This window comes from Crinia signifera, chromosome 6 (assembly GCF_055691185.1).
Source record: "Crinia signifera chromosome 6, ASM5569118v1, whole genome shotgun sequence".
Lineage (NCBI taxonomy): Eukaryota > Metazoa > Chordata > Amphibia > Anura > Myobatrachidae > Crinia > Crinia signifera.
Genome location: NC_139222.1, coordinates 9,625,361 through 9,652,251, shown reverse-complemented (window position 1 = coordinate 9,652,251; position 26,891 = coordinate 9,625,361). Strand labels below are relative to the sequence as shown.

Below are 26,891 nucleotides of genomic sequence, written 5' to 3'. Positions count from 1 at the left end.
CTGTGTTAGTAATAGAGATAAGAGTGACATCACTGTGATGCTTCCAGACCCCCTCACCTCCCCGGTCAGGTCCCTGTGTCAGTAATAGAGATAAGAGTGATGTCACTGTGATGCTCCCAGACCCCCTCACCTCCCCGGTCAGGTCCCTGTGTCAGTAATAGAAATAAGAGTGATGTCACTGTGACGCTCCCAGACCCCCTCACCTCCCCAGTCAGGTCCCTGTGTCAGTAATAGAGATAATAGTGATGTCACTGTGACGCTCCCAGACCCCCTCACCTCCCCGGTCAGGTCCCTGTGCCAGTAATAGAGATAAGAGTGATGTCACTGTGACGCTCCCAGACCCCCTCACCTCCACAGTCAGGTCCCTGTGTTAGTAATAGAGATAAGAGTGATGTCACTGTGACGCTCCCAGACCCCCTCACCTCCACAGTCAGGTCCCTGTGCCAGTAATAGAGATAATAGTGATGTCACTGTGACACTCCCAGACCCCCCTCACCTCCCCAGTCAGGTCCCTGTGTTAGTAATAGAGATAAGAGTGATGTCACTGTGACGCTCCCAGACCCCCTCACCTCCACAGTCAGGTCCGTGTGTCAGTAATAGAGATAAGAGTGATGTCACTGTGACGCTCCCAGACCCCCTCACCTCCCCAGTCAGGTCCCTGTGTCAGTAATAGAGATAAGAGTGATGTCACTGTGACGCTCCCAGACCCCCTCACCTCCCCAGTCAGGTCCCTGTGTCAGTAATAGAGATAAGAGTGACATCACTGTGATGCTTCCAGACCCCCTCACCTCCCCGGTCAGGTCCCTGTGTCAGTAATAGAGATAAGAGTGATGTCACTGTGATGCTCCCAGACCCCCTCACCTCCCCGGTCAGGTCCCTGTGTCAGTAATAGAAATAAGAGTGATGTCACTGTGACGCTCCCAGACCCCCTCACCTCCCCAGTCAGGTCCCTGTGTCAGTAATAGAGATAATAGTGATGTCACTGTGACGCTCCCAGACCCCCTCACCTCCCCGGTCAGGTCCCTGTGCCAGTAATAGAGATAAGAGTGATGTCACTGTGACGCTCCCAGACCCCCTCACCTCCACAGTCAGGTCCCTGTGTTAGTAATAGAGATAAGAGTGATGTCACTGTGACGCTCCCAGACCCCCTCAACTCCACAGTCAGGTCCCTGTGCCAGTAATAGAGATAATAGTGATGTCACTGTGACGCTCCCAGACCCCCCTCACCTCCCCAGTCAGGTCCCTGTGTTAGTAATAGAGATAAGAGTGATGTCACTGTGACGCTCCCAGACCCCCTCACCTCCACAGTCAGGTCCGTGTGTCAGTAATAGAGATAAGAGTGATGTCACTGTGACGCTCCCAGACCCCCTCACCTCCCCAGTCAGGTCCCTGTGTCAGTAATAGAGATAAGAGTGATGTCACTGTGACGCTCCCAGACCCCCTCACCTCCCCAGTCAGGTCCCTGTGTCAGTAATAGAGATAAGAGTGATGTCACTGTGACGCTCCCAGACCCCCTCACCTCCCCAGTCAGGTGCCTGTGTCAGTAATAGAGATAAGAGTGACATCACTGTGACGCTCTCAGACCCCCTCACCTCCCCAGTCAGGTCCCTGTGTCAGTAATAGAGATAAGAGTGATGTCACTGTGACGCTCCCAGACCCCCTCACCTCCCCAGTCAGGTGCCTGTGTCAGTAATAGAGATAAGAGTGACATCACTGTGACGCTCTCAGACCCCCTCACCTCCCCGGTCAGGTCCCCGTGTTAGTAATAGAGATAAGAGTGATGTCACTGTGACACTCCCAGACCCCCTCACCTCCCCGGTCAGGTCCCCGTGTCAGTAATAGAGATAATAGTGATGTCACTGTGACGCTCTCAGACCCCCTCACCTCCCCAGTCAGGTCCCTGTGTCAGTAATAGAGATAAGAGTGATGTCACTGTGACGCTCTCAGACCCCCTCGACCCCGGTCAGGTCCCTGTGTCAGTAATAGAGATAATAGTGATGTCACCGTGACGCTCCCAGACCCCCTCACCTCCCCGGTCAGTTCCCTGTGTCAGTAATACAGATAAGAGTGACGTCACCGTGACGCTCCCAGACCCCCTCACCTCCCCGGTCAGTTCCCTGTGTCAGTAATAGAGATAAGAGTGACGTCACTGTGACGCTCCCAGACCCCCTCACCTCCCCGGTCAGGTCCCTGTGTCAGTAATAGAGATAAGAGTGATGTCACTGTGACGCTCCCAGACCCCCTCACCTCCCCGGTCAGGTCCCTGTGTCAGTAATAGAGATAAGAGTGATGTCACTGTGACGCTCCCAGACCCCCTCACCTCCACAGTCAGGTCCCTGTGCCAGTAATAGAGATAATAGTGATGTCACTGTGACGCTCCCAGACCCCCCTCACCTCCCCAGTCAGGTCCCTGTGTTAGTAATAGAGATAAGAGTGATGTCACTGTGACGCTCCCAGACCCCCTCACCTCCACAGTCAGGTCCGTGTGTCAGTAATAGAGATAAGAGTGATGTCACTGTGACGCTCCCAGACCCCCTCACCTCCCCAGTCAGGTCCCTGTGTCAGTAATAGAGATAAGAGTGATGTCACTGTGACGCTCCCAGACCCCCTCACCTCCCCAGTCAGGTCCCTGTGTCAGTAATAGAGATAAGAGTGATGTCACTGTGACGCTCCCAGACCCCCTCACCTCCCCAGTCAGGTGCCTGTGTCAGTAATAGAGATAAGAGTGACATCACTGTGACGCTCTCAGACCCCCTCACCTCCCCAGTCAGGTCCCTGTGTCAGTAATAGAGATAAGAGTGATGTCACTGTGACGCTCCCAGACCCCCTCACCTCCCCAGTCAGGTGCCTGTGTCAGTAATAGAGATAAGAGTGACATCACTGTGACGCTCTCAGACCCCCTCACCTCCCCGGTCAGGTCCCCGTGTTAGTAATAGAGATAAGAGTGATGTCACTGTGACACTCCCAGACCCCCTCACCTCCCCGGTCAGGTCCCCGTGTCAGTAATAGAGATAATAGTGATGTCACTGTGACGCTCTCAGACCCCCTCACCTCCCCAGTCAGGTCCCTGTGTCAGTAATAGAGATAAGAGTGATGTCACTGTGACGCTCTCAGACCCCCTCACCTCCCCGGTCAGGTCCCTGTGTCAGTAATAGAGATAATAGTGATGTCACCGTGACGCTCCCAGACCCCCTCACCTCCCCGGTCAGTTCCCTGTGTCAGTAATACAGATAAGAGTGACGTCACCGTGACGCTCCCAGACCCCCTCACCTCCCCGGTCAGTTCCCTGTGTCAGTAATAGAGATAAGAGTGACGTCACTGTGACGCTCCCAGACCCCCTCACCTCCCCGGTCAGGTCCCTGTGTCAGTAATAGAGATAAGAGTGATGTCACTGTGACGCTCCCAGACCCCCTCACCTCCCCGGTCAGGTCCCTGTGTCAGTAATAGAGATAAGAGTGATGTCACTGTGACGCTCCCAGACCCCCTCACCTCCCCAGTCAGGTCCCTGTGTCAGTAATAGAGATAAGAGTGATGTCACTGTGACGCTCCCAGACCCCCTCACCTCCCCAGTCAGGTGCCTGTGTCAGTAATAGAGATAAGAGTGACATCACTGTGACGCTCTCAGACCCCCTCACCTCCCCAGTCAGGTCCCTGTGTCAGTAATAGAGATAAGAGTGATGTCACTGTGACACTCCCAGACCCCCTCACCTCCCCAGTCAGGTGCCTGTGTCAGTAATAGAGATAAGAGTGACATCACTGTGACGCTCTCAGACCCCCTCACCTCCCCGGTCAGGTCCCCGTGTTAGTAATAGAGATAAGAGTGATGTCACTGTGACACTCCCAGACCCCCTCACCTCCCCGGTCAGGTCCCCGTGTCAGTAATAGAGATAATAGTGATGTCACTGTGACGCTCTCAGACCCCCTCACCTCCCCAGTCAGGTCCCTGTGTCAGTAATAGAGATAAGAGTGATGTCACTGTGACGCTCTCAGACCCCCTCACCTCCCCGGTCAGGTCCCTGTGTCAGTAATAGAGATAATAGTGATGTCACCGTGACGCTCCCAGACCCCCTCACCTCCCCGGTCAGTTCCCTGTGTCAGTAATACAGATAAGAGTGACGTCACCGTGACGCTCCCAGACCCCCTCACCTCCCCGGTCAGTTCCCTGTGTCAGTAATAGAGATAAGAGTGACGTCACTGTGACGCTCCCAGACCCCCTCACCTCCCCGGTCAGGTCCCTGTGTCAGTAATAGAGATAAGAGTGATGTCACTGTGACGCTCCCAGACCCCCTCACCTCCCCGGTCAGGTCCCTGTGTCAGTAATAGAGATAAGAGTGATGTCACTGTGACGCTCCCAGACCCCCTCACCTCCCCAGTCAGGTGCCTGTGTCAGTAATAGAGATAAGAGTGACATCACTGTGACGCTCTCAGACCCCCTCACCTCCCCAGTCAGGTGCCTGTGTCAGTAATAGAGATAAGAGTGACATCACTGTGAGGCTCCCAGACCCCCTCACCTCCCCAGTCAGGTCCCTGTGTTAGTAATAGAGATAATAGTGATGTCACTGTGATGCTCCCAGACCCCCTCACCTCCCCGGTCAGGTCCCTGTGTCAGTAATAGAGATAAGAGTGATGTCACTGTGACGCTCCCAGACCCCCTCACCTCCCCAGTCAGGTGCCTGTGTCAGTAATAGAGATAAGAGTGACATCACTGTGAGGCTCCCAGACCCCCTCACCTCCCCAGTCAGTTGGAAGAGTTTCTCTGTCACTTCCTGCTCAGTGGCGTATAGGTGCTGTATGCATGTGCACAGCATCAAATCACTGTAGACACAGGGGCAGGGTGCATGCCCATATAGTGACATTTTATGGGGCTGACTTGACTTACTTCGTAGTGATGTTGGGGGCGTGAGAGTCTGATCCATCTATCTAGAAGCCTTTCAAAAATCGACTGGCAGTCTTGTCCGTCCGGAGACGTGGGGAAGTGTAACTGCTGGAATCATGGCAATTCATTATAAGGGGAAGAGCTGGATTTACCTCTCTGCGCTGCCCACACACTGCTTACCTATATGATGGTGGCGCACCGTCTGTGTTGTGTCGGCGGGGCTGCCCCTCCCAGATTGAGTGGCCAGAGTTTTGGTATGTGCGTCATCTGCTTTTTTTTATCTATATAAAAAACACTGGACTCTGATCCATCTGTATGATAATGCAGCACAAGAGACTGCTCCACCTGTACTTTATATTATACTGGCATCTGATCCATCTGTATGATAATGCAGCACAAGAGACTGCTCCACCTGTACTTTATATTATACTGGCATCTGATCCATCTGTATGATAATGCAGCACAAGAGACTGCTCCACCTGTACTTTATATTATACTGGCATCTGATCCATCTGTATGATAATGCAGCACCAGAGACTGCTCCACCTGTACTATATATAACACTAGGATATGATCCATCTGTATGACAATGCAGCACCAGAAACTGCTTCACCTGTATTATATATAACACTGGAACCTGATCCTTCCATCTGTATGATGATAATGCAGCACCAGAGACTGCTCCACCTGTACTATATAATATAATCTGAACCATCTGTATGAGGATAAGGCAGCACCAGCGACTGCTTCACCTGTACTATATATATATATATATATATATATATATATATATATATATATATATATATATAACACTGGAATCTGATCCATCTGTAAAAGGAAAAGGCAGCACCAGAGACTGCTCCACCTGTATAACAGTACGTTATAGCATACCTACTGCCAGGCACAGCAATGGCCGCTCTCTGCAGCTTCCAGCTGGGAGTCAGACTGTGACCCGGATATGGACGCTGTGTACAGCCTTGTACATAGCCCCGCCCCTGTCACCCCTCCAGTGCTGTGATCGGCGTGCAGGGTAGCAAATGAGGCGGCCCAAATAAAGAAGCATGTCTGATAATTAGCATAAACCAGCACGTGACCTCTCACAGCTTCATCACTAGAGGAACAAGTCACTGTCTACTGCTGTCCTACATTAGAGTGCGAGGCGGCCATGTTCTTATAGTCTGCATAGATGTTTGTGTAAAATGTCACATGAATTGATGTGTGCATGCATACCTCCCAACATGGCCCTCTCCAGGAGGGACACATTGCTCGGTTTCTGGACTTCCCTCATAATGTATGATTGCCATCACCTGTTTCACACAGGTTAATTGATGAGAGGTGTCACGTGTCACCACAGGTGACGGCAATCATTAACCCTTTCCCGACGGGGCGTTTTTTGTTAACTTTTCTTTTTTTTTTTCCTCCTCGCGTTCAAATAAGCGTAACTTTTTTAATTTTCCGGCTATATAGACACATGAGGGCTTTTTTTTTGCGGGACAAGTTGTACTTTTTAATGGTACCATTTACTATACCGTATAATATTCTGGGGAATCAGGAAATAATTCAATGTGGGGTAAAAAGGAAAAAAAACGCAATTCCACAATTTTGCGCTGGTTACGTTTTTTTTGGAGTTCATAGTTCGTTTAAAATGATGGGTTATCTTTATTCTATGGGTCGTTACGATTCCGGTGATACCAAACTTATATAGTTTTCGTTACGTTTTACCACTAAAAAAAAATATAGAAAATTTTACGTTTTTTTTAATTTGCGTCGCGTCGCCATGTTCTGCGGCTTATAACTTTTTTATTTTTCCACCTACGGACCTGGGTGAGGGCTCATTTTTTGCGGGCTGAAGTGTACTTTTTAATTAATACCATTATGGGATATGTGCGACTTTCTGATCTCTTTTATTTACATTTTTTTGGGTAGGCGATGCGACCAAAAAACATAGTTTTGGCGTTGGGAATTTTTTTCTGTTTACGCCTTTAACCGTGCGGGATAACTAATGTTATATTTTAATAGATCGGACTTTTAGGAACGCGGCGATACCAAATATGTTTATTTTTTTTATTTATTTTTATTTGTGAAATGGGGAAAGGGGGGTGATATGAACTTTTAATATTTTTTTTTTTTTTTTTACTTTTTCTACAAGGCCCCCTAGTGTACTTGACCACTAGGGGGCGCGATCGCCTGTACTAGGTTCAGCCATAGAGCTCTATGGCTGAACATAGTGATTTTCAGCACTTCCTATTACATCCTGCCTCAGGCAGGATGTAATAGGAATGCTGACATGGCCAGCACAGGGGTCTACATTAGACCCCTGGCTGCCATGGCAACCGATCGGCACCCTCCGATCTCGCCGCGGGGGGCCCCGATCGGCGCCGGAGGGGGGCGCCCCCCCTCCGATCAGCTATTTAAGCACTGCGGGCGCTTTGCCCGCGGTGCTTAAAGGGTTAAACGGCCACGATCGGCGAACTCGCCGCTCGTGGCCGTGAGAGCAGGTACCTGGCTGTAATATACAGCCATTACCTGCTCTCTTTCAGGCCAGCTCACTCCGTGAGCTGGCTTGATTCCCCCGCAACCGACATATGACGTAAATGTACGTCATATGTCGGGAAGGGGTTAATTAAGGGAGACGTCCAGAAACAGAGCATTGTGTCCCTCCTGGAGAGAGTCATGTTGGGAGGTATGTGAGTGAGTGAGTGTGTGTGTTTTACATATATATAAAATTATATTTATATAGTTATTAATTATTATATTAATATGTAATTTATAGGCATAGGGACAGCCAAATGTCTAGGACATGCATGGGGAACCTTCAGCCCTCCAGCTGTTGTTGAACTTCACATCCCAGCATGCCCTGCTACAGTTTTAGCATGGCCAATTAGCAAAAAAATGTAGCAGGGCATGCTGGGATGTGTAGTTCACCAACAGCTGTACGGCCGAAGGTTCCCCATCACTGGTCTAGACCCAAAGTACATTGTAAGCAGGAGCCTGGGGCTGCCGTGACAGAGTATAAATGGCAGTTAGCGGCACTAACAGGTAGGGACGGATGACAACAGCACGCCGCTAGTGAATGGTACCATTGTATAAAAAACATTGATGGTTGAGAAACATCGCAATGCGATTGCCATCCCTACTATCCAGGGACACACGACAGTGACCGATCGGAGGGCAATAGCGCTGTTACCCTGCCTCTCTACAAAGAACTGAGTTGTAACCAGTGGCGGCGGCAAAGAGAGAACATTGTAGAATTAAATATGGAGTGAACGGGAGCTCCGCACCAGGTGTCACAGGCTGCAGAGGGACCGCTCTCCCCATAGCGCAGTGGTACGGGCCCAAATTTAAGGGTGTTGTTTGCCCCAAGAGGCTCCCGCCCATCATAAATGACCCCTCCCATCTGCTGAACATTCAGGTCAATTTGGCTATATAGCCAACAACCGCCATGTTCTGCGGATCCCGGAGATACCACTAAAGGCCCCATATACTATACAACTTCTCCTACGGGAGAGGTCGCATCCCGGGTGGCAGGATCCCGTGCGATCCTCGCTTCCTGCCTCTGGGGGGGGGGTCCAACAACGAGATCATACGTGCAGCATGCATGATTCCTGGGTCCAATCACGGGAACGCGCATCAAGTAGTACACCAAATACCTGCTATTTGGGCCGATCTCAAATCGCATAGTGTATGGGGGACCTTAACGGTATTGAACATCATTCTTACGGTCTAACCTAGTGTGTGTGGGCCTTATCGTATTTAACCCTTTGAGTGTCAAGTGAATTTGTCAAAATAGGTGTGAACATTACCAAGCAAACCTTCGTATTCATCACAGAGACCTGTAATGTTACCTTATACCGAAAATATCTTTTTTAAACACATTATTTATTTGAATTTATATAACAAATGTGAGCGATGCTGGCGTTTTCTTTGCGGATATGTTGGAACTCAAAGGGTTAACCGGGGACAGATTGTAACAGCCACAGGCACTATAGTCTGTTTAGACAATCCGTTCTGTTCTGCTGATAGATAGTTCTGCAGGATGGAGGTGAGCAGGCTGCGTTTCCTGGGAGTACCCACCAAAACGCTGGGCGACCCCATGCAAACGCAGGCAGGCAGCTGGCTCCTGGGGCGGACATCAGCCGCCCGCCCACTTCTCGGACCAGGACGCCGCAAGTCTAAAGGTGCCCATACACTAGTAAGATTTCTCTTCAGATCTGGCTGGTTGGGATATTGGCTGGACAGGGGGCATTCGCTCGTCAGGTGTTAGAAGGCTCGCTATGCAGCAAACCACCGCTGCTTAGAAAACCAAGCAGAATCAGGCCCATTGTTCCAAGTCTCACCTCTTTATATAAATCAATATTAGCATTTGCGCAGGCTCCGATGGGGGTTGAACCAGGCACGCGTGATAGTCTTACCTAAACCAGTCAAGGATCCTACTCTGGGCTCGTCGTACCGGCCTATATCGCTATTGAATCAAGACTTAATCGTTTTTACTAAATTGATCGCACTACGCCTTCAGTTGCTGTTGCCAAGACCATGATCGCCTGCGGATGCGCTCCATGCGGCAGCGACGAACTCGTGCTACTTTTTTTAACCGCTGGCCATGACAGGAAGTAGGTGTCTGGGGGTGGTTAACCACCCGTTAGTGGCAGTGCTGATAAACTTGGGCATGCCAGGATAAAAGTTGGGAGTGCCTAAGTGGTTTAGGGGAGGGTGCGTGACGTCCGCTCCGGGCCGGATACGCCTGTATTCGTCCCAGCCGCAGGGTAAGTCCCTGGCTACTCCTAGCTTACGATGACTGGTGCCCATGGAAAAACCATTCAATAATAAGCATCTAATGAAGCATTTGGATATTTTTGGGTCGACATTGCCCTTAATTTAGCGCTAGACCCCTTTTTAAGGCACATGGAAAATTACACAACATGGGATGGAATAAAAATGTGTGATATTATAGTCATATTCCCAGCGTTTGCAGACGCCATATTACTATATGGCTAATCCTAGACCGGCCATTCCGGAGCTGATATGTCTTCTGGAGCTCTTAATGTCTGGTTTTAAAATGAACTACTCCAAAATGGTGGCAATTGCCATTTATGATGAGATCAGCCTGGAGTGGGGGCCGTGATTTCTCTGTTGCTTGGCCCAAAAAATCCTTTCAGTGGTACATATAACACCACACCTTCCCCTCACCAATATCACCCCACTTCTCACCAAGACCTCTGGATCGGATGTCACACACGCCTGCGTTTTCCCTGTCACTCCCAGATAACAGCCAGTTACCTCCCCCCAAACTCCAGCTTCCGGTCAATCACCAGGCTAGAGATTAAAGAAAAAGTAGCAGGATGGTCTGGCGCATGTGTACTAGGGAACGTATCGATAATCGTCCGGCCCGTTAATTCGCAACCATCGGAATTAGGCCCTAGACTGGGTGTGAGGTCAGGACATATACTCTTAATCAATGATTGAACAATCATTTATTGGTGGACAACTTCTAGTTTCCCTTTCACTCTCTTCAGGGGCCTCTATAACCCCAACAGTAAAATACAATCACTTATTATATACAACATGGGTCACCTGGTAGAAGATTTGTTAATACCTTAATGTTGTATGCACATCTTCTCTGGTGCTTCCATTTTGGGGTAACCCATATTTTTTCCAAGGTAAAACCAACACTCAATCCTTTTTTTAGCATACACACGGTCTTAGCTATGTTTATTCATTTGTACATCCCCAAACACATTGTTCCCTCACGTCCCCGGAGCGGAGAGTAAAATTCCCTGGGCAAAACATTCAGCTATTCCCATTTCTGTGAGCATGCCGCAGCATGGCCCTCACTAGCAATGTCCACCATCTTCCTGAATGCAGCGCCGATGGAGGACATAGGTGAAGGAGTACGTCGGTAACATAGCAAGTACAAACTGGATATTTGTCATTCCAGGCAAAATCATTGAAAATATCGTCTAGCTTGTACCCAGCTTTAGTCCTAAACACAAGACTGAACCTTCACGGAATACATATAGAACATTTATTTGCCTGTGCGACACTGCCACTCTTTGGAGAGGAGATATCCTGGAAGTGGATTGTCTGATCAGTAGACCTTGAAGACCAGCTGAAGGCCCCAACTGATAAGGCCGCTCTTTGGAGAGGAGATGTCCTGGAAGTGGATGGTCTGTGGTCAGTAGACCTTGAAGACCAGCTGAAGGCCCCAACTGATAAGGCCACTCTGGAGAGAAGATGTCCTGAAAGTGGATGGCCTGTGGTCAGTAGACCTTGAAGACCAGCTGAAGGCCCCAACTGATAAGGCCACTCTTTGGAGAGGAGATATCCTGGAAGTGGATGTTCTGTGGTCAGTAGACCTTGAAGACCAGCTGAAGGCCCCAACTGATAAGGTGGTTCTTAAGAAGAATTGATGTTTGCAAAGTCGTGTTAGAATATGTAATTTATTAGCAAGGTAAAGCAATTGAAGGTAACATTACCTCTAGTACAGTGGTTCCCAACCTGGGGTACTAGTACCCCTGGGGGTACTCTGCAGACCAGTTGGGGGTACTTGAAAATAATATTGGTAATGGCGGACGATGAAAAGGTCTTTTGATGGCTGAAGAAGACCCATTGCCATGGAGACAAACCATGTTGTGTCATATGCCTGACCAGCAATCCACTGGGAGCTTCCCATGCTGCCCTCAGACATCAGCAGTCATCTGCCCAGCACTGACAAAGGTGGAGGAAGCAGCGGCATTAATCCTACCGGTGTTAGCGGGAATCCTGGAGATAATACACAACCAGTGTCTAGACACAGAAGGGCATGATTCCTTGCTGTATACTACTCCTCCGCTCATCCTTAATATAAGGACATGCATAAGGATTTGCATACCACTAAGTACTGTCCATACTTCAAAATGAGAGGAGGGGTACTTATCAATGAAAAGCCTAATCAAGGGGTACGGGAGAGAAAAAAAGGTTGGGAACCACTGCTCTAGTACATAGACAAGAAGGGTTTGATTCTGCACCGTGCTTGTCAGTAGTATCACGTACTAATATTATTGGGAGAATAAAAGGTCACCAACATAAATCAATCAAATCTTATTACAAGGGCAATGGTATAAGTTGGTTGAGTATCCAAGAGTAAACATGGCATTATTATGGGCCGCAAGAGACAAGAAGGACTCTGGGGTTGGTCACAAATATTAAACCATTCTAAAATATTTATTTTATTGGCATATATTTAGGTAGCATCTATGGTGTGACATCAGTAAATTATAATCATCCAAATGGTGCGTAATCACGTAGGGCAAATGATGGGTATAGGAACCATCTGGGACATCTGTATTTAATGTTCCTTGACATGGATCTTCCAAGGAACAATCCTGGTAAGGCCTGAAAATCTTCTTGTAGGTTAACACAATGTAGCAATGTCCTGCTGGCCAGTGTAAATAGATTAGACAGCGAGTAAAAGTAGGAAGTGATCTGTAAACCGCCATAAATCCGCTTAGCTTCTCCTGCCCATCTGTGTGCCAAAGGACAGTGAACAGATCAGTGAGAGCACCACGGATGGAAGGGAATTCCAGAGGAAAATGCAGTTGAATCTGTTTAGCTAGAATGTTCCACAGTGACCCACTTTGGAGAACCAACACGGGGGAGACTAGGTATCCTGCCATGGTGTTTAGGAAAAATAAAGTGGTATAATGTGCACTAGGGAACAGGATACAAAACCATACCTTTTACAATGATTGCTGCTTTAAAAAAAAAAGTCCTCATTGGGACAGCACCCCACACCTCACCTCAAATGAACTCAGACCCTAGGGTGGTCTCGATTCCAAGTACTCGGCTTTCAGTGCATTACTCTATGCTACTACTTGGTCATTCCCGCTTGTCATCATTAACATACTCATGTGGTAAATTCTGTATGATGTTAAAGTATCAAACTACGCTGCTAGCACCGTTCAATCTCCTATGTGTATCTTCAGCACCAATCAGTCATCCGTGGTACCCGGAGTACTCAGGCAATGGAAACGGTTTCTCGCCTTTGTGACTTCTTTGATGTGCAACAAGAGTCGATTTATATTTATAAGATTTCCCGCACTCCGAACATGAAAACGACTTCTGGTCCGTGTGATTTCTCTGATGCCTCAGCAGAGATGATTTATAGTTAAAAGATGAGCCGCACTCGGAACACGAGTAAGGTTTCTCGACGGTGTGACTTCTCTGATGCGTAAAAAGAGCTGATTTGTAGGTAAAACATTTCCCACACTCGGAACATGGAAATTCCCTCTCGCCCGCGTGAGTTCTCTCATGTATAACAAGAGCTGATTCATGTGTAAAACATTTCCCACAATCAGAGCATGTCAATAGTTTCTCCCCAGCCTTAGGTGGCTGATAGGTAATCAGCATTGTGTCCTGGATAAAACATTTGCCATCCATAGCACAGGGAGAGACTGTGGCTTCCCTAAATGCTGTACTAGGAGTAACAGTATCTGACTTATCAGGAAAACGTTTCCCATGCTTAGATGAATCATGTGATGTATTTGCCCTGAGAGGTGCTGGATACATAATTGGGATCATTGAATTTTCTCCAGGAGAATCCTGTATGAGGTCATCTTCAATTTTATAGTCTTGCGTTACAATGACATAAGCTTCTGGGATATTCCTGCTGTCATCTCCACCTGCTGGGAATAAAATAAATACATGTAAATATGAATACATCTATAGAGGCAAAGTTACGCTGCACTGCAGGTGGGGCAGATGTAACTTGTGCAGAGAAATTTAGATTTGGGTGGGTTCTGTGCAGTATAAATACTGGTAGCTTTTGAATGTAGCCCACATGTGCTAGATAGATAGCCTAACTTTTGATCCTGCACCTAAAGTCCAATAATAATAATAATATCCTGGAAAAGGGGTGTTTACGGGGAGACATGGGTAACGTACAAATATATCAGGGGACAATATAGCGAACTGTCAGACACCCTATTTATTTTGGGGTCAGCGTCTAGGACAGGCGGGCATGTGCTTAGGCGGAGGAGAGAAGATTTCGAACCCTCCGCGTGACGGAATCTGCTGCACTATATAAGAAACTGTAAATATATAGATTTCCTTATGAGTTGATATAAGCCGTTTTAGTTTCTTACATAATGTTTTTCCAATAGACAAAGGTCACTGTCTTGTTATATTATTAGACTAAAAAAAAAGTCCAAGTTCAACCTTGTTTCTTAATCCTGGGACAATACATTCGCATTGTGTCTTTAATCAACTCTAATCCATTTATTCCTATGTACACGTTTGTCAATATATTAGTTTGTACATTCATATTTGAGGCAACAGCGCCCTCTGCTGTAATTCATGTGCTATTCCTTACATCCATCACTGAGGCAACAGCGCCCTCTGCTGTAATTCCTGTGCTATTCCTTACATTCATCACTGAGGCAACAGCGCCCTCTGCTGTAATTCATGTGCTATTCCTTGCATTCATCACTGAGGCAACAGCGCCCTCTGCTGTAATTCATGTGCTATTCCTTGCAGTCATCACTGAGGCAACAGCGCCCTCTGCTGTTATTTGCATAGATGATAATATTACAGTCTGGACTTTGCACCTATGAAACAGCTTACTCAGGAGTTCTGTAGCCTATAAGACATATATATAAGCCAGGACTCTGTCAGTGTTAGTGTAGCCTCATTCCTGAATGAAACACTGACTGCAGAAGTACCAGGAAGAACTGAAACCGACTGAGCCTCTTGTCGCAGAGGGCGGGGCTCCTGAGTTTGCGGATGTGTATGCTGTGTTGGAAATCCTGCTGATAATAACCGTTGATAAGTATTGCCTTAATAATTCCTACTTTAATATTAAAGTCATTTGTTGAAGTACTTTTCTGGGAATACACCAATCTTGGTCTCCTTGACCTAAAACCCGCCGGTAACAGTCCACCTGTCCCCGCCACCTCTTCAATACTCTCCTTCTCCCTTCCCTCCTAACCTCACTCACTGCCAACTAATAGGCCTCCTTCTCCTCCATAATTGAGGCCACCCACCATGAAATCTCCTCCTTACATTCCCTGACCAACTCAACCACCCCATCATCTTCTCCCTCCAGCTTTCCCACCTTGGCCTACTTCCATCTCACCGCAGACTAGGAAGTCCACTCCCTCATCTTATACTCCACCTGCCCCAGTGAGCCTGCAGCGTCCTGTGCCTCCACCAATGAGAACTTACTCACAAGTAACTTGACAGTTACTTCACATGCCTGTTAGGTGGCAGCCTTAGACTATCCCAATCCCATCAGAATTGGAGATCTTAAAGCTGGGCAAGCCAAGGTAGACATCTGCCTGGCAGAAGCTAAAGCCATTGAAGAAGACTGCTTTATGGTCAGGTGACATGATCGTCTGTGTTTTCAAGTTTGCCAAAGACGAAGGGTAAGGCCCTTAGAACAAATATTAAACCACGACATTGGGTAGAAAACTGGTGAAGGACAAGTCTGAGCCTGAGGAAAGATAGACCATGAAGAGGCCAGAAGAGAGGTCATGGAGGAAGACGAAGTACGAACCGGTTCATTTCTCAATAGACCAGCTGGTTCTCCACAGCCAAAAGAGCCATGGGGGATAACGCATTTCGAGTTGCTAACCGTACAAGGATGGGCTTGCCCATTCAACACCATGAGACTCTCCGACTTTCCATGGCCTCTTGCATAACTTGAGAAGTTAGGAAATCAGAAGGAGGAGACAGTAGTTGGTTTTGCCATATAACTTCTATGACATCCAACAGGAGTCGCTGGCAGTGCACCATATACAACGAACTTGTGGTCCACCAAGAGGTCATTCTGGAAAGCTTCAATGTGTACCACCTGACCACACTGAGGACCTCTGAGAACAAGACTAGCATCAAGATGAACGGCAAGTGGGCTGGCCCATATAACCAGAGTGCTCCTCATTAATCAATGCTGGTCCATGGTTACCCTGTATTAATGTCACCCAACAGAAAAACAAAGGAATCTTGTCAAAATGGGATACAGCACTTAGCAACCCATGGAACATTATCCAAGTAGAATGTCCGCCTGCAATCAGCATGAGCTCTGGCTCACAGGGTATTATTTTGGTTCACTCTTTCTGACAAATTCCTTCTTAGATGGACAAAACCATGTGCACTGCATGTGGGGCAGATGTAAAATGTGCAGAGAAAATTAGATGTGGGTGAGCTATTTTGTTTCTGTGCAGGGTAAATACTGACTGCTTTATTTTTACACTGCTATATAGATCTCACTTTGAAGTAAACCAACACCCAAATCTAATTCTCTCTGCACAAGTAAAATCTGCCCCACCTGCAGTGCACATGGTTTTGTCCATCTAAGAAGGATTTTGTCAGAAAGAGTGAACCAAAATAACCCCCACCGTGTTTATGACTCACCTGTGCTAATATCTACAGGGAGTTCCTCCTCCTTACACTGCTGATAACCCCACACACACGCCGCGTCTTCCTCCTCTGTATCTTCTTGCTTTATATGAGTCACATACGTCTCATCGTCTCCATCTGTATCTTCTACCTTTATGTCAGTCATATACGTTTCTTCTTCTCCGTCTGTATCTTCTGACATTACATCAGCAAGACTTTCAACCTGAATATACCCACAAAACAGGAAAATAAGAAATTAATAATGTCTGAAGAAATTACTTCATATAAAACATAAGAATCAGAGCATAAGATTACCAACACTTCTTTTCAGATCATATAAAGTTATTTTATTTTTACATCCCCCTCAGTGTTACTGTATAACGCCCCATTCCCGGCAGTCACCTCTCCGGTCACATCCCCCGGTGTTACTGTATAACGCCCCATTCCCGGCAGTCACCTCTCCGGTCACATCCCCCGGTGTTACTGTATAATGTCCCATTCCCAGCAGTCACCTCTCCGGTCACATCCCCCGGTGTTACTGTATAACGTCCCATTCCCAGCAGTCACCTCTCCTGTCACATCCCCCGGTGTTACTGTATAATGTCCCATTCCCAGCAGTCACCTCTCCGGTCACATCCCCCGGTGTTACTGTATAACGTCCCATTCCCAGCAGTCACCTCCCCTGTCACATCCCCTGGTGTTACTGTATAACGTCCCATTCCCAGCAGTCACCTCTCCGGTCACATCCCCCAGTGTTACTGTATAACGTCCCATTCCCAGCAGTCACCTCTCCGGTCACATCCCCGGTGTTACTGTATAACGTCCCATTCCCAGCAGTTACCTCTCCGGTCACATCCCCCAGTGTTACTGTATAACGTCCCATTCCCAGCAGTCACCTACCCGGTCACATCCCACGGTGTTACTGTATAACGTCCCATTCCCAGCAGTCACCTCTCCGGTCACATCCCCCGGTGTTACTGTATAATGTCCCATTCCCAGCAGTCACCTCTCCGGTCACATCCCCCGGTGTTACAGTATAACGTCCCATTCCCAGCAGTCACCTCTCCAGTCACATCCCCCGGTGTTACAGTATAACGTCCCATTCCCAGCAGTCACCTCTCCGGTCACATCCCCCGGTGTTACTGTATAACGTCCCATTCCCAGCAGTCCCCTCTCCGGCCACATCCCCAGTGTTACTGTATAACGTCCCATTCCCAGCATTCACCTCTCCGGTCACATCCCCCTGTGCTTCTGTATAACGTACCATTCCCAGCAGTCACCTCTCCGGTCACATCCCCCGGTGTTACTGTATAACGTCCCATTCCCTGCAGTCACCTCTCCGGTCACATCCCCCGGTGTTACTGTATAACGTCCCATTCCCTGCAGTCACCTCTCCGGTCACATCCCCCGGTGTTACTGTATAACGTCAAATTCCCAGCAGTCACCTCACCGGTCACATCCCCCGGTGTTACTTTATAATGTAACATTCCCAGCAGTCACCTCTCCTGTCACATCCCCCGTTTTACTGTGTAACGTCCCATTTCCAGCAGTCACCTCTCCGGTCACATCCCCCCGGTGTTACTGTATAATGTCCCATTCCAAGCAGTCACCTCTCCTGTCACATCCCCAGTGTTACTGTATAACGTCCCATTCCCAGCATTCACCTCTCCGGTCACATCCCCCTGTGCTTCTGTATAACGTACCATTCCCAGCAGTCACCTCTCCGGTCACATCCCCCGGTGTTACTGTATAACATCCCATTCCCAGCAGTCACCTCTCCGGTCACATCCCCCGGTGTTACTGTATAACGTCCCATTCCCAGCAGTCACCTCTCCGGTCACATCCCCCGGTGTTACTGTATAACATCCCATTCCCAGCAGTCACCTCTCCGGTCACATCCCCCGGTGTTACTGTATAACGTCCCATTCCCTGCAGTCACCTCTCCGGTCACATCCCCCGGTGTTACTGTATAACGTCAAATTCCCAGCAGTCACCTCACCGGTCACATCCCCCGGTGTTACTTTATAATGTAACATTCCCAGCAGTCACCTCTCCGGTCACATCCCCCGGTGTTACTGTATAATGTCCCATTCCCAGCAGTCACCTCTCCTGTAACATCCCCCGTTTTACTGTATAACGTCCCATTCCCAGCAGTCACCTCTCTGGTCACATCCCCCGGTGTTACTGTATAACGTCCCATTCCCAGCAGTCACCTCTCCGGTCACATCCCCCAGGTGTTACTGTATAACGTCCCATTCCCAGCAGTCACCTCTCCAGTCACATCCCCCGGTGTTACTGTATAATGTCCCATTCCCAGCATCACCTCTCCGGTCACATCCCCCGGTGTTACTGTATAATGCCCCATTCCCAGCAGTCACCTCTCCGGTCACATCCCCGTGTGTTACTGTATAACGTCCCATTCCCAGCAGTCACCTCTCCGGTCACATCCCCCGGTGTTACTGTATAACGTCCCATTCCCAGCAGTCACCTCTCCAGTCAGCAGCTTAATGATCTTGTTGGTCAGTTCCAGGATCTTCTGCTCATTGTGCCTCTCATGTTTCAGTGAGTGAGGTAGAGACATCGGGATGGGGGTCTGGGTCTTGCTCAGTCCACCTGATACATGGGGGCGGCTGCTTGATGACTTCTTTACTACTGTGTAATCCTGTGCATTGTGAGAGACATACATAAATAAAAGAAAACAAACGAACATATATTTAGAATTGTTATTTTAAAATATTAACTGTACAATATACCAGAGATAAGAGTGACGTCACTGTGACGCTCCCAGACCCCCTCACCTCCCCGGTCAGGTCCCTGTGTTAGTGATAGAGATAAGAGTGATGTCACTGTGACGCTCCCAGACCCCTCACCTCCCCGGTCAGCTCCCTGTGTCAGTAATAGAGATAAGAGTGATGTCACTGTGACGCTCCCAGACCCCCTCACCTCCCCGGTCAGCTCCCTGTGTCAGTAATAGAGATAAGAGTGACGTCACTGTGACGCTCCCAGACCCCCTCACCTCCCCGGTCAGGTCCCTGTGTCAGTAATAGAGATAAGAGTGATGTCACTGTGACGCTCCCAGACCCCCTCACCTCCCCGGTCAGGACCCCGTGTCAGTAATAGAGATAAGAGTGATGTCACTGTGACGCTCCCAGACCCCCTCACCTCCCCAGTCAACTCTCTGTGTCAGTAATAGAGATAATAGTGATGTCACTGTGACGCTCCCAGACCCCCTCACCTCCCCAGTCAGGTCCCTGTGTCAGTAATAGAGATAAGTGTGATGTCACTGTGACGCTCCCAGACCCCCTCACCTCCCCAGTCAACTCTCTGTGTCAGTAATAGAGATAAGAGTGATGTCACTGTGATGCTCCCAGACCCCCTCACCTCCCCGGTCAGGTCCCTGTGTCAGTAATAGAGATAAGTGTGATGTCACTGTGACCTCACCTCCCCAGTCAGCAGATAGATGATCTCCAGCGTGAGATTTAGAATCCTCTCAGTCATGTGACTCCTGTCTTCGTCCATCCTCAGTGATTGTTTGACACGCCGTCACTGCCCAATTGTCTAGGATTACATATATTAGTTCTAGGAACATCACAAAGTACACATGTAACAAATTGTGATACGGATTACAGGAACAATGAAGTGTTCACATAATGCCTGAGCCACCCTTCTATGGTTACTGTCTCTGTTACTGGGGAGGGTGGGGGCTACGTTATCCCCCATTATATATCGCTGTACCGTCCCCTCTCCCCTATATAATAATACCACATATCAGCGTGTGCCGGGAGCTGTGTTATCCCCATCATATATCACTGTACCGTCCCCTCTCCCCTATATAATACCACATGTCAGCGTGTGCCGGGAGCTGTGTTATCCCATCATATATCACTGCACCGTCCCCTCTCCCCTATATAATAACACCACATATCAGCGTGTGCCGGGAGCTGTGTTATCCCATCATATATCGCTGTACCGTCCCCTCTCCCCTATATAATAACACCACATATCAGCGTGTGCCGGGAGCTGTGTTATCCCCATCATATATCGCTGTACCTCCCCATCTCCCCTATATAATAACACCACATATCAGCATGTGCCGGGAGCTGTGTTATCCCCATCATATATCGCTGTACCGTTCCCTCTCCCCTATATAATAATACCACATATCAGCGTGTGCCGGGAGCTGTGTTATCCCCATCATATATCGCTGTACCGCCCCCTCTCCCCTATATAATAACACCACATATCAGCGTGTGTTGGGAGCTGTGTTATCCCCATCATATATCGCTGTACCGCCCCCTCTCCCCTATATAATAACACCACATATCAGCGTGTGCCGGGAGCTGTGTTATCCCCATCATATATCGCTGTACCGTCCCCTCTCCCCTATATAATAACACCACATATCAGCGTGTGCCGGGAGCTGTGTTATCCCCATCATATATCGCTGTACCGTCCCCTCTCCCCTATATAATAATACCACATATCAGCGTGTGCCGGGAGCGGTGTTATCCCCATCATATATCGCTGTACCGTTACCTTTCCCCTATATAATAATACCACATATCAGCGTGTGCCGGGAGCTGTGTTATCCCCATCATATATCACTGTACCGTCCCCTCTCCCCTATATAATAATACCACATAACAGCGTGTGCCGGGAGTGGTGTTATCCCCATCATATATCACTGTACCGTCCCCTCTCTTCTATATAATAATACCAAATATCAGCGTGCCGGGAGCTGTGCGCGTTCCCGAAAAGGGGGCGCGGCCTCAAGAAAAGGGGGCGTGGCCTCACGGGGTGATGCGAACTCCGGCCACGCCCCGTTTTCGCCGCTCGTCGGCGCTGAATAGACGCTGTGCGCATGCGCACAGCGTCTATTCTCGGCAAACTGGGGGGGCTCCCAACTGTCCCCCCCACCGCGGGACAATGGCGGCCCCGGGCGGGACGCGGGAACGTCCCCGAATATCGGGACGTTCCCGCGGAAATCGTGACAGTTGGGAGGTATGTATATCGCTGTACCGTCCCCTCTCCCCTATATAATAACACCACATATCAGCGTGTGCCGGGAGCTGTGTTATCCCCATCATATATCGCTGTACAGTCCCCTCTCCCATTATAACAACACCACATATCAGCGTGTGTTTTGGGAGCTGTGTTATCCCCCATCATATATCACTGTACCGTCCCCTCTCCCCTATATAATAATACCACATATCAGCGTGTGCCGGGAGCTGTGTTATCCCCATCATATATCGCTGTACCGTCCCCTCTCCCCTATATAATAACACCACATATCAGCGTGTGCCGGGACCTGTGTTATACCATCATATATCGCTGTACCGTCCCCTCTCCCCTATATAATAACACCACATATCAGCGTGTGCCGGGAGCTGTGTTATCCCCATCATATATCGCTGTACCGTCCCCTCTCCCCTATATAATAACACCACATATCAGCGTGTGCCGGGAGCGGTGTTATTCCATCATATATCGCTGTACCGTCCCCTCTCCCCTATATAATAATACCACATATCAGCGTGTGCCGGGAGCTGTGTTATCCCCATCATATATCGCTGTACCGTCCCCTCTCCCCTATATAATAATACCACATATCAGCGAGTGAAGGGAGCTGTGTTATCCCATCATATATCACTGTACCGTCCCCTCTCCCCTATATAATAATACCACATATCAGCGTGTGCCGGGGGCTGTGTTATCCCCATCATATATCACTGTACCGTCCCCTCTCCCCTATATAATAATACCACATATCAGCGTGTGCCGGGAGCTGTGTTATCCCCATCATATATCGCTGTACCGTCCCCTCTCCCCTATGTAATAATACCACATATCAGCGTGTTCCGGGAGCTGTGTTATCCCCCATCATATATCGCTGTACCGTCCCCTCTCCCCTATATAATAACACCACATATCAGCGTGTGCCGGGAGCTGTGTTATCCCCCATCATATATCGCTGTACCGTCCCCTCTCCCCTATATAATAACACCACATATCAGCGTGTGCCGGGAGCTGTGTTATCCCCCATCATATATCGCTGTACCGTCCCCTCTCCCCTATATAATAATACCACATATCAGCATGTGCCGGGAGCTGTGTTATCCCCATCATATATCACTGTAACGTCCCCTCTCCCCTATATAATAATACCACATATCAGCGTGTGCCGGGAGCTGTGTTATCACCCATCATATATCGCTGTACCGTCCCCTCTCCCCTATATAATAACACCACATATCAGCGTGTGCCGGGAGCTGTGTTATCCCCATCATATATCACTGTACCGTCCCCTCTCCCCTATATAATAACACCACATATCACCGTGTGCCGGGAGCTGTGTTATCCCCATCATATATCACTGTACCGTCCCCTCTCCCCTATATAATAACACCACATATCAGCGTGTGCCGGGAGCTGTGTTATCCCCATCATATATCGCTGTACCGTCCCCTCTCCCCTATATAATAATACCACATATCAGCATGTGCCGGGAGCTGTGTTATCCCCATCATATATCACTGTACCGTCCCCTCTCCCCTATATAAGAATACCACATATCAGCGTGTGCCGGGAGCTGCGTTATCCCCCATCATATATCGCTGTACCGTCCCCTCTCCCCTATATAATAATACCACATATCAGCGTGTGCCGGGAGCTGTGTTATCCCCATCATATATCGCTGTACCGTCCCCTATTCCCTATATAATAACACCACATATCAGCGTGTGCCGGGAGCTGTGTTATCCCCCATCATATATCGCTTGAAGTGTTCACATAATGCCTGAGCCACCCTTCTATGGTTACTGTCTCTGTTACTGGGGAGGGTGGGGGCTACGTTATCCCCCATTATATATCGCTGTACCGTCCCCTCTCCCCTATATAATAATACCACATATCAGCGTGTGCCGGGAGCTGTGTTATCCCCATCATATATCACTGTACCGTCCCCTCTCCCCTATATAATACCACATATCAGCGTGTGCCGGGAGCTGTGTTATCCCATCATATATCACTGTACCGTCCCCTCTCCCCTATATAATAACACCACATATCAGCGTGTGCCGGGAGCTGTGTTATCCCATCATATATCGCTGTACTGTCCCCTCTCCCCTATATAATAACACCACATATCAGCGTGTGCCGGGAGCTGTGTTATCCCCATCATATATCGCTGTACCGCCCCCTCTCCCCTATATAATAACACCACATATCAGCGTGTGCCGGGAGCTGTGTTATCCCCATCATATATCGCTGTACCGTCCCCTCTCCCCTATATAATAATACCACATATCAGCGTGTGCCGGGGGCTGTGTTATCCCCCATCATATATCACTGTACCGTCCCCTCTCCCCTATATAATAACACCACATATCAGCGTGTGCCGGGAGCTGTGTTATCCCCCATCATATAGCGCTGTACCGTCCCCTCTCCCCTATATAATAACACCACATATCAGCGTGTGCCGGGAGCTGTGTTATCCCCCATCATATATCGCTGTACTGTCCCCTCTCCCCTATATAATAATACCACATATCAGCATGTGCCGGGAGCTGTGTTATCCCCATCATATATCACTGTAACGTCCCCTCTCCCCTATATAATAATACCACATATCAGCGTGTGCCGGGAGCTGTGTTATCACCCATCATATATCGCTGTACCGTCCCCTCTCCCCTATATAATAACACCACATATCAGCGTGTGCCGGGAGCTGTGTTATCCCCATCATATATCGCTGTACCGTCCCCTCTCCCCTATATAATAATACCACATATCAGCGTGTGCCGGGAGCTGTGTTATCCCCATCATATATCGCTGTACCGTCCCCTCTCCCCTATATAATAATACCACATATCAGCGTGTGCCGGGAGCTGTGTTACCCCCATCATAGATCGCTATACCGTCCCCTCTCCCCTATATAATAATACCGCATATCAGCGTGTGCCGGGAGCTGTGTTATCCCCCATCATATATCGCTGTACCGTCCCCTCTCCCTTATACAATAACACCACATAACAGCCTGTGCCGGGAGCTGCGTTATCCCCATCATATATCGCTGTACCGTCCCCTCTCCCCTATATAATAATACCACATATCAGCGTGTGCCGGGAGCTGCGTTATCCCCATCATATATCGCTGTACCGTCCCCTCTCCCCTATATAATAATACCACATATCAGGATGTGCCGGGAGCTGCGTTATCCCCCATCATATATCGCTGTACCGTCCCCTCTCCCCTATATAATAATACCACATATCAGGATGTGCCGGGAGCGGTGTTATCCCCATCATATATCGCTGTGCCGTCCCCTCTCCCCTATATAATAACACCACATATCAGCGTGTGCCGGGAGCTGTGTTATCCCCATCATACATCGCTGTACCGTCCCCTCTCCCCTATATAATAACACCACATATCAGCGTGTGCCGGGAGCTGTGTTATCCCCATCATATATCGCTGTACCGTCCCCTCTCCCCTATATAATAATACCACATATCAGCGTGTTCCGGGAGCTGTGTTATCATATATCGCTGTACCGTCCCCTCTCCCCTATATAATAACACCACATATCAGCGTGTGCCGGGAGCGGTGTTACCCCCATCATATATCGCTGAACCGTCCCCTCTCCCCTATATAATAATACCACATATCAGCATATGCCGGGAGCTGTGTTATCCCTATCATATATCGCTGTACCGTCCCCTCTCCCCTATATAATAATACCACATATCAGCGTGTGCCGGGAGCTGTGCTATCCCCATCATATATCACTGTACCGTCCCCTCTCCCCTATATAATAATACCACATATCAGCGTGTGCCGGGAGCTGTGTTATCCCCCCATCATATATCACTGTACCGCCCCCTCTCCCCTATATAATAACACCACATATCAGCGTGTGCCGGGAGCTGTGTTATCCCCATCATATATCGCTGTACCGTCCCCTCTCCCCTATATAATAATACCACATATCAGCATGTGCCGGGAGCTGTGTTATCCCCCATCATATATCACTGTACCGCCCCCTCTCCCCTATATAATAACACCACATATCAGCGTGTGCCGGGAGCTGTGTTATCCCCATCATATATCGCTGTACCGTCCCCTCTCCCCTATATAATAATACCACATATCAGCATGTGCCGGGAGCTGTGTTATCCCCCATCATATATCACTGTACCGTCCCCTCTCCCCTATATAATAACACCACATATCAGCGTGTGCCGGGAGCTGTGTTATCCCCCATCATATATCGCTGTTCCGTCCCCTCTCCCCTATATAATAACACCACATATCAGCGTGTGCCGGGAGCTGTGTTATCCCCATCATATATCACTGTACCGTTCCCTCTCCCCTATATAATAATACCACATATCAGCGTGTGCCGGGAGCTGTGTTATCCCCCATCATATATCGCTGTACCGTCCCCTCTCCCCTATATAATAACACCACATATCAGCGTGTGCCGGGAGCTGTGTTATCCCCCATCATATATTGCTGTACCGTCCCCTCTCCCCTATATAATAATATCACATATCAGCGTGTGCCGGGAGCTGTGTTATCCCCATCATATATCACTGTACCGTCCCCTCTCCCCTATATAATAATACCACATATCAGCGTGTGCCGGGAGCTGTGTTATCCCCATCATATATCACTGTACCGTCCCCTCTCCCCTATATAATAATACCCCATATCAGCGTGTGCCGGGAGCTGTGTTATCCCCTTCATATATCGCTGTACCATCCCCTCTCCCCTATATAATAACACCACATATCAGCGTGTGCCGGGAGCTGTGTTATCCCATCATATATCGCTGTACCGTCCCCTCTCCCCTATATAATAACACCACATATCAGCGTGTGCCGGGGGCTGTGTTATCCCCATCATATATCACTGTACCGTCCCCTCTCCCCTATATAATAACACCACATATCAGCGTGTGCCGGGGGCTGTGTTATCCCCCATCATATATCACTGTACCGTCCCCTCTCCCCTATATAATAACACCACATATCAGCGTGTGCCAGGAGCTGTGTTATCCCCATCATATATCACTGTACCGTCCCCTCTCCCTATATAATAACACCACATATCAGCGTGTGCCAGGAGCTGTGTTATCCCCATCATATATCACTGTACCGTCCCCTCTCCCCTATATAATAACACCACATATCAGCGTGTGCCGGGAGCTGTGTTATCCCATCATATATCACTGTACCGTTCCCTCTCCCCTATATAATAATACCACATATCAGCGTGTGCCGGGAGCTGTGTTAGTCCCTATTATATAATAAATTAGTGTACAGCACACGATATTACCTGCTTCCGGAGTTCTGAATGACTACAAGAAAATGGCCGCTGAATGCTCTTAGTGGTATTGAATTGGTAACTATACAATTATGGCAGCGCACAGTAAATGAGGATACCTTTAGGCTTGCTTCATATTATTCTAGTGATGGTGCGGTCAGCTATAGATATCCGGAACTTATATGACGTCACCCTTAGCTTTTATTGTAATTGGCTTCCAAAAGGGTCAATCATTGCACTGAGCGCTATGAGTAAAAAGCTGTGACTAGAGGGGGCGGAGCTGACTTCTGTAGTTTCTAAGAAGGGGGCGGGG

At 48.6% G+C, this 26,891-nt stretch overlaps 1 protein-coding gene across 1 annotated transcript in view; it reads right to left on the bottom strand.

Annotated features, from left to right (window-relative positions):
- LOC146007422 (uncharacterized) overlaps positions 1-26,709 on the bottom strand; it is a 98,027-nt gene extending 71,318 nt beyond the window's left edge. Inside the window, exons 1-6 of the mRNA XM_083145772.1 lie at positions 26,591-26,709; positions 19,691-19,807; positions 18,738-18,911; positions 16,265-16,472; positions 12,852-13,539; positions 10,157-10,192 (exon numbers count right to left, since the gene is read on the bottom strand). Coding sequence (XP_083001898.1) covers positions 10,157-10,192; positions 12,852-13,539; positions 16,265-16,472; positions 18,738-18,911; positions 19,691-19,768 — 1,184 coding nt within the window. The 5' untranslated portion in view covers positions 19,769-19,807; positions 26,591-26,709. The remainder of the gene's footprint in view (positions 1-10,156; positions 10,193-12,851; positions 13,540-16,264; positions 16,473-18,737; positions 18,912-19,690; positions 19,808-26,590) is intronic.
- Positions 26,710-26,891: the final 182 nt, after the last annotated feature.